This window comes from Epinephelus moara, chromosome 7 (genome assembly GCF_006386435.1).
Source record: "Epinephelus moara isolate mb chromosome 7, YSFRI_EMoa_1.0, whole genome shotgun sequence".
NCBI lineage: Eukaryota > Metazoa > Chordata > Actinopteri > Perciformes > Serranidae > Epinephelus > Epinephelus moara.
Window position 1 is genome coordinate 33149178 of NC_065512.1, and position 14737 is coordinate 33163914.

General features: G+C 40.3%; 1 protein-coding gene across 3 annotated transcripts in view; it reads right to left on the reverse strand.

The window, feature by feature from the left end:
• Positions 1-14737, reverse strand: part of obsl1b (obscurin like cytoskeletal adaptor 1b) — a 42752-nt gene that overhangs the window by 9989 nt on the left and 18026 nt on the right. For 2 of the 3 annotated variants that reach the window (XM_050048883.1, XM_050048882.1), the window contains exons 8-20: positions 10041-10316; positions 9663-9935; positions 8239-8514; positions 7872-8147; positions 7306-7581; positions 6947-7222; positions 6559-6828; positions 6184-6450; positions 5827-6096; positions 5328-5594; positions 3984-4250; positions 3209-3321; positions 1135-1288 (exon numbers count right to left, since the gene is read on the reverse strand). In XM_050048883.1, the coding sequence (XP_049904840.1) occupies positions 1135-1288; positions 3209-3321; positions 3984-4250; positions 5328-5594; positions 5827-6096; positions 6184-6450; positions 6559-6828; positions 6947-7222; positions 7306-7581; positions 7872-8147; positions 8239-8514; positions 9663-9935; positions 10041-10316 (3261 nt within the window). Of the gene's footprint in view, positions 1-1134; positions 1289-3208; positions 3322-3983; positions 4251-5327; positions 5595-5826; positions 6097-6183; positions 6451-6558; positions 6829-6946; positions 7223-7305; positions 7582-7871; positions 8148-8238; positions 8515-9662; positions 9936-10040; positions 10317-12353; positions 12630-12895; positions 13172-13365; positions 13645-14737 lie in introns of all 3 variants that reach the window. The other variant, XM_050048881.1, reaches the window with a different exon arrangement.

A 14737-nucleotide genomic window follows, 5' to 3' on the forward strand; every position in this document is an offset into this window, starting at 1 on the left:
GAATGTTGTTGTGGGTTTTTTTTCAAATTTTTGGTATGACTAAGTCATGGTATGGTATGCTGTACATAATCACGGAAACTGTCATTGTGTCATTCTGTCAGTCAGTCATTCTGTCTGTCCCACGTTTTTCTACTCACTGACGTGGTCAATCTATGTGAAACTGCACATAGGCATTGAGGATTGGCATAGGTAGAAGGTGACAAAGCTACCAATGGGTATGGACTAGTTTTGAATTATTGAGGGAAATAAGCTGTGTGGCAAACAAAAGTTTATGATACTTGCATGTTTTGTTCAGCAAGATAACCTCCACTTCTTCCACTTTTGTGATTTCTGAAGCCTAAATTCAATCAGCAGAAGTCAAAAGCTAACGTTAGGCTATAAATAAACCCTTCCACAGTCGCAACACTTCACGTCGTCACCACAACAAAGCTGTAAAGCCGTATTTGGTATGATGATGTTCTGTAGTCTCATTTAGCAACTTGTTAGCGACTGCCTTTTTTAAGATATGTAAAAGCTTCAAAATTCACAAGTGGGGTATTTACTGATGTATTTTATGTTGTAGTGGTGTGAATGTGAAAGTCTCCTACGCTTGTGTTAACCACAGACCTTATTTTAGGTATCGAACCAATGACCTATTCAAAAACACCCACTGACTTGGAGATGAGGGAACCAGGAATGGTAAAATGCTAAGTCACATCTGGGTTTTATTACTCATTCCTGGGACACTCTACAGAATAAAGCTCATTTGGGTATAAAAAAGGAAATGAACATTCTGTGTGTCCACAGAATCTATGGAGCAGCTCCAGACTTTATACACAATGACATCACAAGTTTAAGATTTACTTCTCTGGTTTGCTTTAAGAGAGAGTAGCTCATGCTCAGAAGTATTGATTGATCTGTCCTCAGCCATGGAAATAATATATTGGAATTTTTAATTTAGTTGGTATTCCCCTTTAATTCCTTTGGTTTGTTGTCGTCTAGGCCTCAGTCTGGGTTGTCATTGTTTTGGTACTTTCCCACCCATTGATTGTCAAGTTCTGTGGAATAATATTACACATCTTCAGCCAACTCATACCACTGTATCACATCACCCTGGAACCTGAGGCCTTGTCTGTTTACAGTAAAAGACTTTACCGTAGACCTCCACAGTGCAGGATGTAGTAGCATCTCCAGCATCACAGGTGTACATGCCAGAATCACTGACATGACATTTCATGATCTGGAGAAACCGTTTCCTTCCCATTGCATAAATGCGCAAGTCCTTGCTTGGCTTCACCTCAAACCCATTCTGAAAGGGATCAAAAAATAAAAAACACTGATTCAATTTAAAGTACAAGTAATAATCTCCGAACAGCTGGACCTGTATGCGATGCATTCTCTAATAGAGGATGTGAAGTTGAAGTCACGCTGTGTACATTTTTTTGGACAGGGTGCCATATTGTGAGGATCATGCTGTGTTACCTGTGCCTGCTGTGGTGGTCAAGCAACAACATATGAATAAAATAATCATGACAAACAACATAGATCCATATGACTGTAGCCCAAGGCTAGATTACAACGTCTGGGTTTGTGAATGGAAGAAGTGCATCTGGATCTGTAAACTGTCTTGATTTTGGACTGAGTGCATATACTTTGGTAATAGAGTTAACAGCGCGTTAAGCTCACAAGGTGGCGCCACCATCCCACACAGTGTCACATACCCTCATATCCTCTATTGAGTGAAATATGTTTGGGGGTTTTTCCATATTGATCAACACAAAGTTGATCAATAGCAGACTTTTTTTTCCTTCAGGCTTGAGCTCAAAAACCGTTTTCAAGTGTTTGGTTGTTTGGTGATTATCTGAAATGCATCAACAAACATGTTGGCTGTGTAGAGGCTGTCCTCCACTTGTTATCTTTAGAGCGTTCGATATGGTCCAACATACATACATAATCTATTATTTTCATACTTGTTGATTTCGAAGGTCTTTTTCTAAGGCTGTATCAATTTTGTCCCGTGGGCTACATTATAAATTCAGGTACTTAGCAAGGCCAGTGAGAGAAAAAGACGCACTGTAAAGAGGAAGGTGTGTCTTCCATAAGAAGGAGGGTGCCATACCTTGTGTTTTGTTCAGCACCTAGCTGCACCTAACACCTAACACAAGGTTTTGTCAGTATGTAGTTTTATACTGTGATTGATAACGAGTGACTTTCTATGTATTTTTGTAGTTTTGCTCAGTAGAAGAGTGAGTTTGTGTGTTTAAGCTTGCAAGGGTGCTATGTGGGTTCAATGTACTGTAATTTCAGTCATGTAAACAAGCAATTAGCATTCCTTGGCTTTGCTAACCTACATGTAGAATTGCAGTAACAGTTTACGGGTTAAAGCATGCTTCAGTTGGGATGGTTGGAACTTCATTTTCTGTGTGATTTTCACTGACTATTTTTGTAATGCTTTATGTTGAAAAACCCTAAACATGCTTACCTGCAGCACTGTGTCAGAGCTTATTATTTTGTCAAGTAAAAAATGGTAATATTTTGTTTTCTCCGTAGTTCTTACAGTGTGTTCACAGCATGTATTTTGGTAGGGGTTGGGGAAAGTTGATACAGCGTAGTATTGCAATATTTCACGTGTAATGACACAGATGCCAAGTATCAATGTTTTATTATATAAATTAGTAATATTGCAAATACAAATTAAACCTTTTGTGGCATGCCAAAATAATAAAAATCAGTTTCTTTTTCAGTCCACTAGATACATTTTAATGTGATAAAAATGACTGAAGTGACAAACTTTAGCATTTGATTAAACAGATGTGGTCAATTGTTTCCTTTGGAGATATAATTTACAGTTGAAAAAAGGTAATAAATTGCAAAATATCACAATATATGTTCATGCAATGCTCAGCATGTAGCAAAATGTTTTAAATCACAATAATATTTAATTGTGACAAAAGTATTGAGATAATATTGTATGATGAGTTCCACCAGTAGTTTTTTGGGCAACAATATTACCAGTAAAGCTTTTGGGAACCATCAAGTTGCAGAGTTAAACCACCATTCAGCCAGGGTTGCTACTTTGGCTATGTATTTTTTTTTTTTGACTCTTTTCTGTTATAGGTGAAAACATATTGTAACATTACACTTTATGATAGAATGTTTTGGCTCTGGAGTTTTGTAGAAAGTTTTAAATATCGCTGTTTAAAAAGGAAAACAAAAATCTGACACTTGCCTTTATCCATTTCACATCGACATTGTGTCTTGACAGCTCACACTCAAGAGAGATTACTGCCCCGTCAGGGAATTTCTGGTCTTCCAGCTTTCTGAGGACGCTCACTGGGGGCTCTGGTGGAGACAAAGCATGCTTAGTTAGTCAAGAAAAGTATTTCTTAATTTTCTCCAAACAAGGCACCAAGTGTGTGTTGTTTCCCAGAATTAAAGCAGGGATACAGTTATGTGGACTAATTTACAGCAGTGAGATTTTCATCCAATTGTCATCACCAGAGTTTTAACCACTAGCTCAAAGGGATGATGCATACTTAGTGACTTAGCTTGGAGCGGATTATTTTACAGCATGGGGTTAAACTAGCACCTGACAGATAAGAGTGAACAGAGCTACCGCTTTTCACTGGGTTATGCTAGGCTACTTTGTGTTTGTAACGTGAGCCCGGATAAAGCCAACAGAAGTAGAGCCGTCACTCTATTCTATTATCATGCCTCAACTCGTTGGCATCCGGTCTACTCTGAGTGGACCACTTTAGCTACCAGCCTGAGGTCACAACAAAATTAGTACAGTAAAGTCTTGTTTTGGTAGTACTGCAGTCTACTGTACAGGGTTTGTGAGTTGAAAAGTTACAAAGTAGACCATGTAGATTACTTACAGCCACCTTGTGCAAAGTACATTTCCTCATATTAGTTACTTTTTTACATTAGACCATGCAGAATGATGCTGTTACATTTATGGAGAAATCAAACATCGGCAAAGCCTCTTTTCCTAAATTACCTACCCTTCACAACAAGCCTTGCAGACGTCTTCAGATTCTCAACACAGAACATAAAGGTGCCAGTGTCTTCAACTGATAGGTTAGAGATAGTGAGGCTGTGGACTTTTCCTTTGGCACTCATACGGAAGTGATTTGTCGGCTTAAGCTGGATTGCGTTTCTCGTCCAGGTGCCTGCGACATTGGGATGGGAGAGCTCCACCTCAAAAGATGCCGTTTCTCTCTCTGTGGTTTTAACGTCAGTCAGCCCTCTCTTGATTGTGATCTTTCGAGCTGTGAAGACAAAGGCAGAGCTGTGTAAAAGACATCACTGTACTGCTCCCACAAGCTTGAGTACACATTTAACTTTCTACCTTGTGGGCATTTTTGTGTAATAATAGTTAAACAAAGGTTTTATTCGAAACATTGGCCTTGGTAACAAGCATTTTCATTCCACTTTAACACTGCGCAGACATAGCGTCCATTCTCTGTTACAGAATAGGCTTGGAGTCCGTTCTGTATGTCTGCAGTTAAACAATACGAGCTGGCACACATTGACAAGCCGATAGTTTAGTCATTTGAGTATGGGGCTTTACACAAAAGCCGGCTTTGAAACTGCCAACATTTTTCACTTATTCTAACACAGACAAGCATTCCCTGTGGAAAAAAAAGGAGTGTTTATTTTGGAGACCTGATGACAGCAACCTTAGTTTTGAAGGCCAGGGTGTAAATTTAGATGCAATGAGAGGAGATCCAAATTCATAGGAGGTGCCAACAGCAGCCTGAAGTCCTGACTTTCCCCTTCCCACCCACACTAGTGTTGAAAGAACAGCCTTTAATTCACCCACTGGCCTGTGGATCATAGGCCTAAGAAATACAAGAAGCATGCACAAAGAAAAACAAGCATAAGTACGTCTTAATCACTACAAGATGCCGCTTTTATGGTGTGTCAAATTTGCTGCTTTCAAGAAGTTTAAGTGGTGGAGGTTCATAGGACAAGTACTTTGTTTGCAAATTGTAATACTAGTCATTGAACCATAGTATCTTCACTTGTTATTTATCAAGCACTTCCCTTAAAACTGTAATCTGATTTGCCTTTGACAGAGTTAATGAAATCATCAGGGCTCAATTGATCCTGTGTCAATCCTGGACTGAAAGTCAGCTTGGGCTGTAAGGCTGTCACCTGTTGGTTGCCATCATGCTCCAGTACAAGTGCTACCCTGGTCCCCAGTCACTCAAGTTACTCTTACTCAGTTAATTAAGCATTGCCTTCACAAGAAGCAGTGATAGAGGGTGTGCAAGAGGTGGAGTCGTCGGCAACGGCGGTAAACAAACAACAACAGGGCATAGTGAGAACACGTGCATACTCACGTTCCACTGTGAGCTGTGCTTGCGTGCGGTCATGAAGGGTTTCACAGCTGTAGGTGCCCCGGTCAGACATGGCAAGTTTGTGGATGGTGAGACCGTGTTTTTGGCCTTTGTGTTTCAGGGTGTACTTGGCTCCAGGGTGGATCAGGACACCTTGCCTCATCCACTGAACCTCTCCTGAATCCAGACTCACCTCCACCTCTAGAGAAGCCTCACTGTACTCTTCTGCATTAACTGGTGTCATTTTCTTGGTGAACATCACCTGTTGCTCTAAAACAGAATTTAAGGAATTATTAGATAGCAGCATCTTTCATGTCGAAGAATTAGGGACTTTATATGATTACACTGTGTGTATGCTGGCCCACAGTTCAATATATTGTCATAACTACCAGAGAGATATGATGTTATTGTACAGTAAATGGTTGTAATATGTTTTAACTTATATGATTCAATACGGAATACATTTGTGAACATAGTGTTAATGGTTGGGACAACAGCTCACCTTGAATCTGGAGCTCTGCCTCTGATACCAACCCTTCTGCATCAGCTGTCACTCTGCCGCTATCTGAAACCATGCAGTTGTGGATGCAGAGCATGTGGCATAGTCCATTACTTGAAGTGACAGTGCGCTCATTCAGGGCTACTTGCTTGCCATTTAAGCACCACACCAACCGAGTGTCCTCTGGCGAAACCACACACTTAAATACTGCATCTTCTCCTTCGCGGACCGTGATGTTACGAAGCTCTGCTATGAACTCAACAACACGAGGAGCTGTGGGCAAAGCATTCAGCTGAATTAGAATCATTACATTATTTTCCCCTGACCTGCATTAATGTTATGTGATTTTAGCTGACTTACTTTCTACAGTGACAGTTGCTGACGTCCTGTCATCTGTGGATTCACAAGTATATTCTCCAGCATCTTCTTCCACCAGTTGGTGGATGGTAAAGCTTCGCTCTCGACCTTGTGCCCGTATTGTGTGCCGACGGCTTGGAGAGATTTCTTGGCCGTCTTTGAGCCACTGGACATCTCCTTTGGGCTTGTTGATCTCACATCGTAATATAAGGCTGCTGCCCTTCAGAGACACTACGTTCTCCAGCGGTCTGACAAATTTCAACTTCATTTCTGATGAGCAGAATAAAGAAATACAGGTCCAGAGATGTTTATTCTGTGAAAGTAAATGTGTATTTGGAAGTAGAGGTCACATTTTGCTTTGGAGTGCCAAATTCTTACCTTTGACTAAAAGACTGAAATACATCTCATCTGTCTTTACGTCACAGACATATTCTCCAGAATCTGACAGCTGCAGGGGATTAATGGTGAGCTTGTGGGTATTACCCTCACTGGAGATGTGAATGTTGTCCCCGTTCAATAGTTGGCCATCTTTCAGCCACCGAACATTAGATCTTTCCCGGCTCACAACGGCACACAGCGTAACACTCTCATTTTCGTAGGCTGAGACATTATTATTTGCTTTTTTATTCTCAAACACTGCTGGTAGCTCTGAGAAAAAAATAGATTTGCAAAGAAGTTGCTTGTAAATTGCATGTTCATGTTCATGAAACAGTAAGTTCATGAGAAATGAAATCTAAAACGTGTTTCAAAGTAATCTAAATCCTACCTTGGACCTCAACAATTGTTGTCAATTTATCATCAAAGGCATCACAAACGTATTTTCCAGAGTCTGATGGCTGAAGTCCAGAGAGAACAAGCTTCCTCACAACGTCATAGCTGTCAATTTTTATACGAGTGTCTGGTTTCAGCGTCTTGCCATTCCATAACCACTGAACGGTGGCATTTGGCCGAGACACCTCACACTCCAAAATAAGATCATCCCCTGCTACCAGGATATGATGCTCTGGGTGGCCTGAGTTTCCAATGATCTGTACTGGAGGCTCTGAACATAAAGGGCATTGCATTATTTTCCTCCAGAGTGAAGGAAAGACAGATAACATTTATATTGCTTTATAACATGATTACCTTTGACAGTGATGTAGAAGACCATCCTATCATCCACCGCATCACAGGTGTACTCTCCCGAATCTTCAAGCCCAGCATTTAGGACAACCAGTGATCGGAAAACACCTTGTTCCTCACTGCAGTATCGCTCAGTGTCATCAATTAGCTGATTGTCTTTGTACCAACTGACTGAGGCACTGGATCTTGACAGTTCACACACTAGAATAATGTCATCTGATACCAAGAACTGCTTTTCAGTTTTTGCATCAGTTTTTCCAATAATTTTTACAGGCAACTCTGAAAATGAACAAAAAAGAACCAAATTTGTAATGGAATAGAAAAACCTTTTTAAGCATTTTACTGACAAAGAAAATATCGAAATATATTGTGCCCAGAAGTTATTGTAGTATCTGGATGAAATCAATGATCTGGCTTAAATTTGCATTGTCTCTCTGTTGGCTAAGTCCTGATCTTGAGTGCACAATATACAGAACTTGTAAAGACAGAAGATTACAAAACAGTCATCTTTCAGGATTTATGGGGCTCCATATTATTTCAGAGTTATAGCTTTAACCACAATAACCTACCTTGCACGTTTACGTAAAAATCCATCACATCATCCTTTGCATCACAGACGTATTGCCCAGCATCCTCCACTGTTAGTGAGTGAACAGTTAATTGGCGCATGACACCATCCTCAAGGATGGTGATATTTCTGGAGTCTTCTACCTCTTCCCCATTCTTCTTCCAGGTGACTTCGGCATTTGATCTAGAAACCTCACAGTCAAGAACCAGAGTCTCCCCAGCCATTTTGTCAACTCTACATGCCATCTTCCTTGGACGTACAAAGCGAACAGGAGGCTCTGTGCATTTAGAAAATGTCATGTTAGAAATGGATAAACACGGAACAGAGAAACACACTTCAGATGGCCCACTTTTTTATTCTTCCTTTACCTGCTATGTTGACAAAGAATGTGACAGAGTCATCTGCAGTATCACAGACGTATTCGGCGGAATCTCTGACGGTAGTTTCAGGTATAATGAGTCTTCTGTAGACACCATCCACCTCTAAGATAAGGTTGTCATTCTCCTCCACTTCAAGTCCGTCTCTATACCAGCGTACCACTGCATTGGGCCGTGAGATCTCACAGCTCAATACCATCCTCTCAGAGGTTTGCTGGCAGAGTTCCATCTGGGACTGACTTGGGGACACAATCCGCACTGGAGGTTCTGGATGGATGGATGGATGGATGGATGGATGGATGGATAGATAGATAGATAGATAGATAGATAGATAGAGGGGTGTAATCATCCACTTTAGCCATCAGTCATTAGTTTAATGAATGCTACAAGACTGTTTAATTTTGAAGCACACTGATGCCTTAGATCTACTCCTGCTTTATGATGTTCCAATTTTGAGACTGCCCATTGTTCTGACAACTCATAATTCTGAAACCCCAGCAGTCCGAAAAATGTCCCAGTAGACCAAAGGCCCACTTGTTCGACAGCCTGGTATCCTAAAAACAAATGCACATTGCGTCAAACCAGTTCCATCGAAAACAGTATTGCCCACTTCCTCAAACAGAAACACATGGCTAATTATTATGCAGAATGACGCCATCAGACCTTCCTATCAAAGGCATCATACCTCCTAATCTGCCTCTGACTGGCTAGTACTTGCTTGTTGCCTTTGTTGGTTAGGTTGGTTAGGTTTAGGCATGCAGAGTGACATGGGTTAGGATAAGAATATCAGGGTAAGCCAATCAGAGGCAGAGCAGGGCAGGTCATGCCTTGACCATTAAAAAAAATATATATATCGAAGAAACTAGGCTGTCAGATCTTACAGACAGATGTTTAATTAAAAAAAAAAACCTTCTCTAGTTGGCATTTTGTACCGTTCTATGCAGTAGTGATACTAAAATTGTAGTAAGGGCTTAATCCCTTAAAAACAAGCAAATCATGTGTCTTCATGGACATACATGGGTAAGTGTTTGTCAGAATGGAGGTCTTTTGTTTGTTGCTGCCATGTGGTGTAGTTGGTAAGTTACCAGATATCAGTTCCAACAGCTATATATATTTAGGCCTACACTGATGCACCCAATCAACCGGTGAAAGGCAGTGGTTAATATTAGGAGACAGGGCCTACTTATTAGAGGCTATGAATCTTTCTAACTGCTGGGAGTATGTATCTTCAGAGAACTGGGCAACCAGAGCAATGTCCGTTTGTTTTTGGGATATCGGGCTTTCAGTCCAGTGGGACATTTTTCTGACTGTCATGGTTTTTGAAATGATTAGCCTTTTGGTACTATGGCATGGCACCAAGATACCAACATATATAAAAATGTGCAATACGCTGTATGTATTATCAGGGATTTTACCTGTAATACTAAGGTGAAAGAAAATTGAAGCATCAGCTGTATCACAGACGTATTCTCCAGAATCTTCGACTCCACTAGAAACAATCTTCAGCCGTCGATAAGGGCCCTCAACCTTGAGCTTGATGTTCTCACTCTCCTGCAGCTTTTGGCCGTCTTTGTACCAGCTGACAACACCATTTGGACGAGACAATTCACAGCTCAGAATAATTTCCTCAGGGACATGACGGTCCAGGTGGACATCCTCCTTGGGGTAGATTATCAACACCGGAGGTTCTTTGGAAGAAGAATACATGAAATTGAAACATTGCTAACTGTGAGTGGGGGAGCAGATTTTATGCAACATATTTTTAGAGAAGTTTTCATGAGCTATCTTATTACCTCGTATGGTAACCTTGTACATTAGAATGTTGTCTCCAGCACGGCATGTGTATGTGCCTGTGTCAGACAGTTGGGTTGAATGTACTGTCAAATTCCTTCTGGTGCCCTCTGCTTGCATTGTGATATTGTTGCTTGGTTGCATTTCAATTCCATCTTTATACCACTGGACAACACCATCAGTCCTTGATACTTCACATGACAGAACAAGCTGTTCTTGTTCCACAACACTCTTGAAAAGGTCTTCCTCTGGGATATCAGCAAACGTTACCGGTGGCGCTGCAGAAGACAATACACAAAAGAAGTAAGAACGTAGCATTCGCTGTCAATGCTCAAGCATGCAGTAGTATTAAGGCCAGGTTTAAACAGCTTAGACATGCTGATCTCAAGCCTTTCTAGATGACAGCTCCTAGACATGATTATAATCATTGGGTGTTAATCCACTTTTGGACCAAAGTGGAAAAAATGAAGCAGTGCATTGATTTAATGCAATCCATAGGTGTGTGAAAAAAGAGTATGACTCATCAAAATACATGCTATTAAGTGTGAAGCACGTATATGAAAAGCATGTTTAATGAAATTAGGATATTTAGAAGGAAATCAGCTAAGATGAATTAGATGATGATCAGGTTCTGCTTACTCCTTAGATATTAGAGATCATGAAGGTGTATGAGATTCTACCATGACAACATCTTGCCAAGAAAAAGCTAAGCATATCACCTTTCACCTCCACATAGAAATCGTTGAAATCTGAATCATCATCATCATCAGTTTTACAACTGTATACTCCAGAGCATGAAGATGTGGTCGACTTCATAACCAGTGTCCTCTTATTGCCCTCTGAATCGATGTTTATTCCCGATTTTGGCGAGAGTTTTATTCCATCCTCATACCAGCAGGTCTGGCTTGTGGGGTCTGAGATCTCATACTGCAGTCTGACTGGGCTGCCTGCTTCAACAGATTTGCTCTCCTCAGCCTCTGGAACAGCTGAGAATCAAATTGGTGCTATAGGTAACCAGTAACCAGATAATTATCAGATTTGCTATGCTATGTTAAAATTGTTTGGTATGATAAAGTTTTCACCTACACAAGTTGACAGTGAGATCCCTCAGTTACTTTATATTACTATATGCTATTATATTACTATAATTTGAATGACGGGCTCACTCACATGTAATCAGTGAGCCAGAAGAAAAAACTTCAGAGATTAAAGTCATAGATTTACAAGAAAAGACATGGATATTCTCTGGTGTCCTAGCAGAGTTGGAATATGACGTTAACATGAATGGGCCTATTCAGCTATTTTGCTAAAATTTATGTAAACAGTGTGCAGCAGCTTTATAAATCCTAAAAACAGTAAATAATAAGTAAAGTGCTAAAGGTAATAAGCCAACGTTTACTCACATGGGAAACAGCCTACAATCTCCTGGGTGAAAGTCCTGTGCTTGACTTAATCATCCACCACAACTTCATCCATATGTGGATGTTGTTGCTCTTTATACTGCTTTACCTGACTTTTGGCAAAAAGCCTGGAGGGCATTTTTTTCTTGAAAATTTTTGACTTTATAATCTTGGAGAATATCCGAAACTGCTCTGTTTAGGTCCCCACCAACTCCTGGGGAAAACCGCGGGTTCTTTAGCTGCTAAATGCTCCAATGTGTTCACCAGCTAGTTGCTAACTTTGTCATCACACATGCTAGGCAAACAGCACACAGTCTATCAGAGATTTTGGGGCTAAAAAAACAACAGTAGCCTATTGCAACCTGGAAACAGAGTTACTGAGGCATGAGACTGAACCAAACAGTCAAGTTGCTGGCTGTAAATCCAATGTGCTAAAACATTCTCTGGAGCTGATGGAAACTCCAGAGAGATGGTGATAACCCAATATGGTTTGTTACTACGAGTATCCCTTGTTACTTTATACCTAGTAATTTGATCCACTGTTTACATGAAATTTTCGATTTGTGCAGTTTAAAGATGAGTTTACGACAATGCTCTTTTAAAAAAAATCCAGTCTGAAAGGGCCTTTGAATATTTGCTTCTTAGGGCAAGAACAACATTGAGCTGCACATCACTGCCACTGCATAAAAAGAAATTAGCAATATTGAATAATGTCTGATCCTTTATGCACTTATCCATGGTCAAATTTAAGTTAGATGTTACAACATTGCATTTCTAAAATCATAGAGAGTACATGATTAAGAATCAGCACACTTTGTCGTAGAACATTTTAAAATAAAAACAAGTTGATCTAGTAGCCAAGCATTCACTGAAAGACGTTAGTGATTCTGACAAAGCTCAAAATACTTAGATCACCTGCAACATCCACCTTGAATTCTATATGGTCATCTGCGGCCTCACAGCTGTACACCCCAGAGTGTCTGACTTCTGCAGATGCAATAACCAATGCTCTCAGTTGTTCTTTTGTTTCAATTTCATATTCACTCTTTGGAAGTAGTTGCTCTCCATCCTTGTGCCAATAGACTTGGGCAGTTGGCTCTGAGACTTCACACTGCAGCTTAATTGGGCAGCCTGCTTCGACAAATTTGTTTCTTGCGACATCTGGAAGTGCTGAAAACCTCACAGGAGTGGCTGGAGGGTATTATAAGATTTGCAGAGCACTGTTGTTAAGCTGCCACAACACCATTTAACAAGTAATGTTCATCATCAAACTTTTTAGTTTGGTTATTTTAGAACATAAAGTGTATAAAGATCTGTGTTTCAGACAGTTACAAAATACTCCAAGTAAGTGTATATGTAATTGGGCAAAAAAGTGTACAGCTATGGGTAATGAAGGAAATGGAAATGCTAAATGCATCTCACACCTGGAAGCTCATTAACTAATACAAGAAATTCACCTTCAATGTCCACATGGTATGTCACGACATCATCAGCAAGGCTACAACTGTAGAGGCCAGAATCGGAGACTTTAGCAGAATGAATGATTAATTTTCTCAGGCTGCCATCTCTTTTCATATCAAGGCCAGTTCTGCAAAAAAGCTCCACCTCATCCTTAAACCAGGAAACCTGGGCGACAGGGTCTGAGACCTCACACTGGAGCATAATTGGACAACCAACTGCAATCATCTTGTATTTTTCTGACAGTGGGATTGGCAAGATCTGTGGCGATCGGCCTAAGAGAGGGGAATAACAAGGGTTTTGGATAAGAGATGATTTCACTAACAGTGGACAAACACACTGTCCAGCCAGTCACACCACATTCTAACAAACATTCAAAACAAAGGAAATTTTGTTCACCACTCACGCAATAGAATAAGATGGACGTGGTGTGTATGATAAGAAGATAGTAAGGGTGGAAGTAAATCACCTTCTACGTCCACTTTAAACGTGATGGTGTCATCTGATGTTGAACAGTCATAGGTGCCACTATGTATGTTTTCAGCTGAGTGGATGAGCAGTGTCCTCGTTAGACCATCTGACTGTATTTCCATATTGTTTTGTGGGAGGAGTTCCATCCCATCCTTGTACCAGTCGACATGAGCAGAAGAATCATGAGACAGTTCACAGCTGAGGACAATGGGAGAACCTTCTTGGACGGACTTGCTCCTGTCACTCTCTTGAAGCTCTGAGAACTTCACAGGTAGTGCTATAGGTTTCAGATATTGCAAAAAGAGTGTTTTAATAAACTTTGTTAATATAGATTCTTGAAGTAATTAAATATGCAACCTAGTGTATATTCAATTACAAATAATTTCAAGACACAACAACATAACACACAACAACATAAACACAACCTGCTTAAGAGGGACAATGATTGAAACAAAAAGTTATTCAAAGGGATAAAAGAGTAAGAATCAAGTACTGAAATTTCAGAGTTATCCACAGTGATAACAAGCACAGACAAAATGCACGGGTAAGACATAAACGAGAAAGTGACAGTGTTTGCCCATGTTAAAGTATTTGGTTAGTGTCTTTAATAAAAAAAAAACATGAAGCTTTAGCTTTCTCGTTAGCTTCCTGAACATATTGGACATGCATAATAAGAAGCTGCATTGTGGAGCTGCACATTTAAATAAGATATTTGGATAGACGATGTCCTATGTTACTTATTTAGTTAAAAAAATGGGCACCATGATTAGATGAGATAGTTATTTTTCTTCAGACTCACATAACATCATGTGATACCAAATTAACACAAGAAATTTTGATAAAATTATTTCAGAGGAAACCTTTTGCTCTAGATTTTTAGAGAAGTAGACGACCAATTCGGGGGCACAGAAAAATTAACCATTTTCTCTAAGATGATCAGACAAACGTGCCTTATCACCTGCTGTTACAGTTAGTTGGCCGTGCAAGACAGCGAAAGCGCTGCAGAGTTACTGGGCATCACCTTTTACTTCCACAGCAAACTGGATATCATCATCTTTTGACTCACAGCGGTATACCCCAGTGTGAGCCCGCTCTGCTGATGGGACAACTAGACTCCTCAAATTTCCCTCTGACTGGATCTCTACTCCATTTTGAGGTAGGAGCTGTGTTCCATCCTTGTACCAACTGACTTGTCCAGTGGGGTTTGACAGCTCACATTGTAGAGCAATGGGAGAGCCCGCCATGACCGTCTTTTTCTGGTCACCCTCAGATAAAGCTGAAAACGTCAGAAGTGGTTCTACAGGAAGTGGAGCTACAGGATTGAATGTAAAATAGAACTGGTCAACAAAATGGATACTGTTATTAACCAA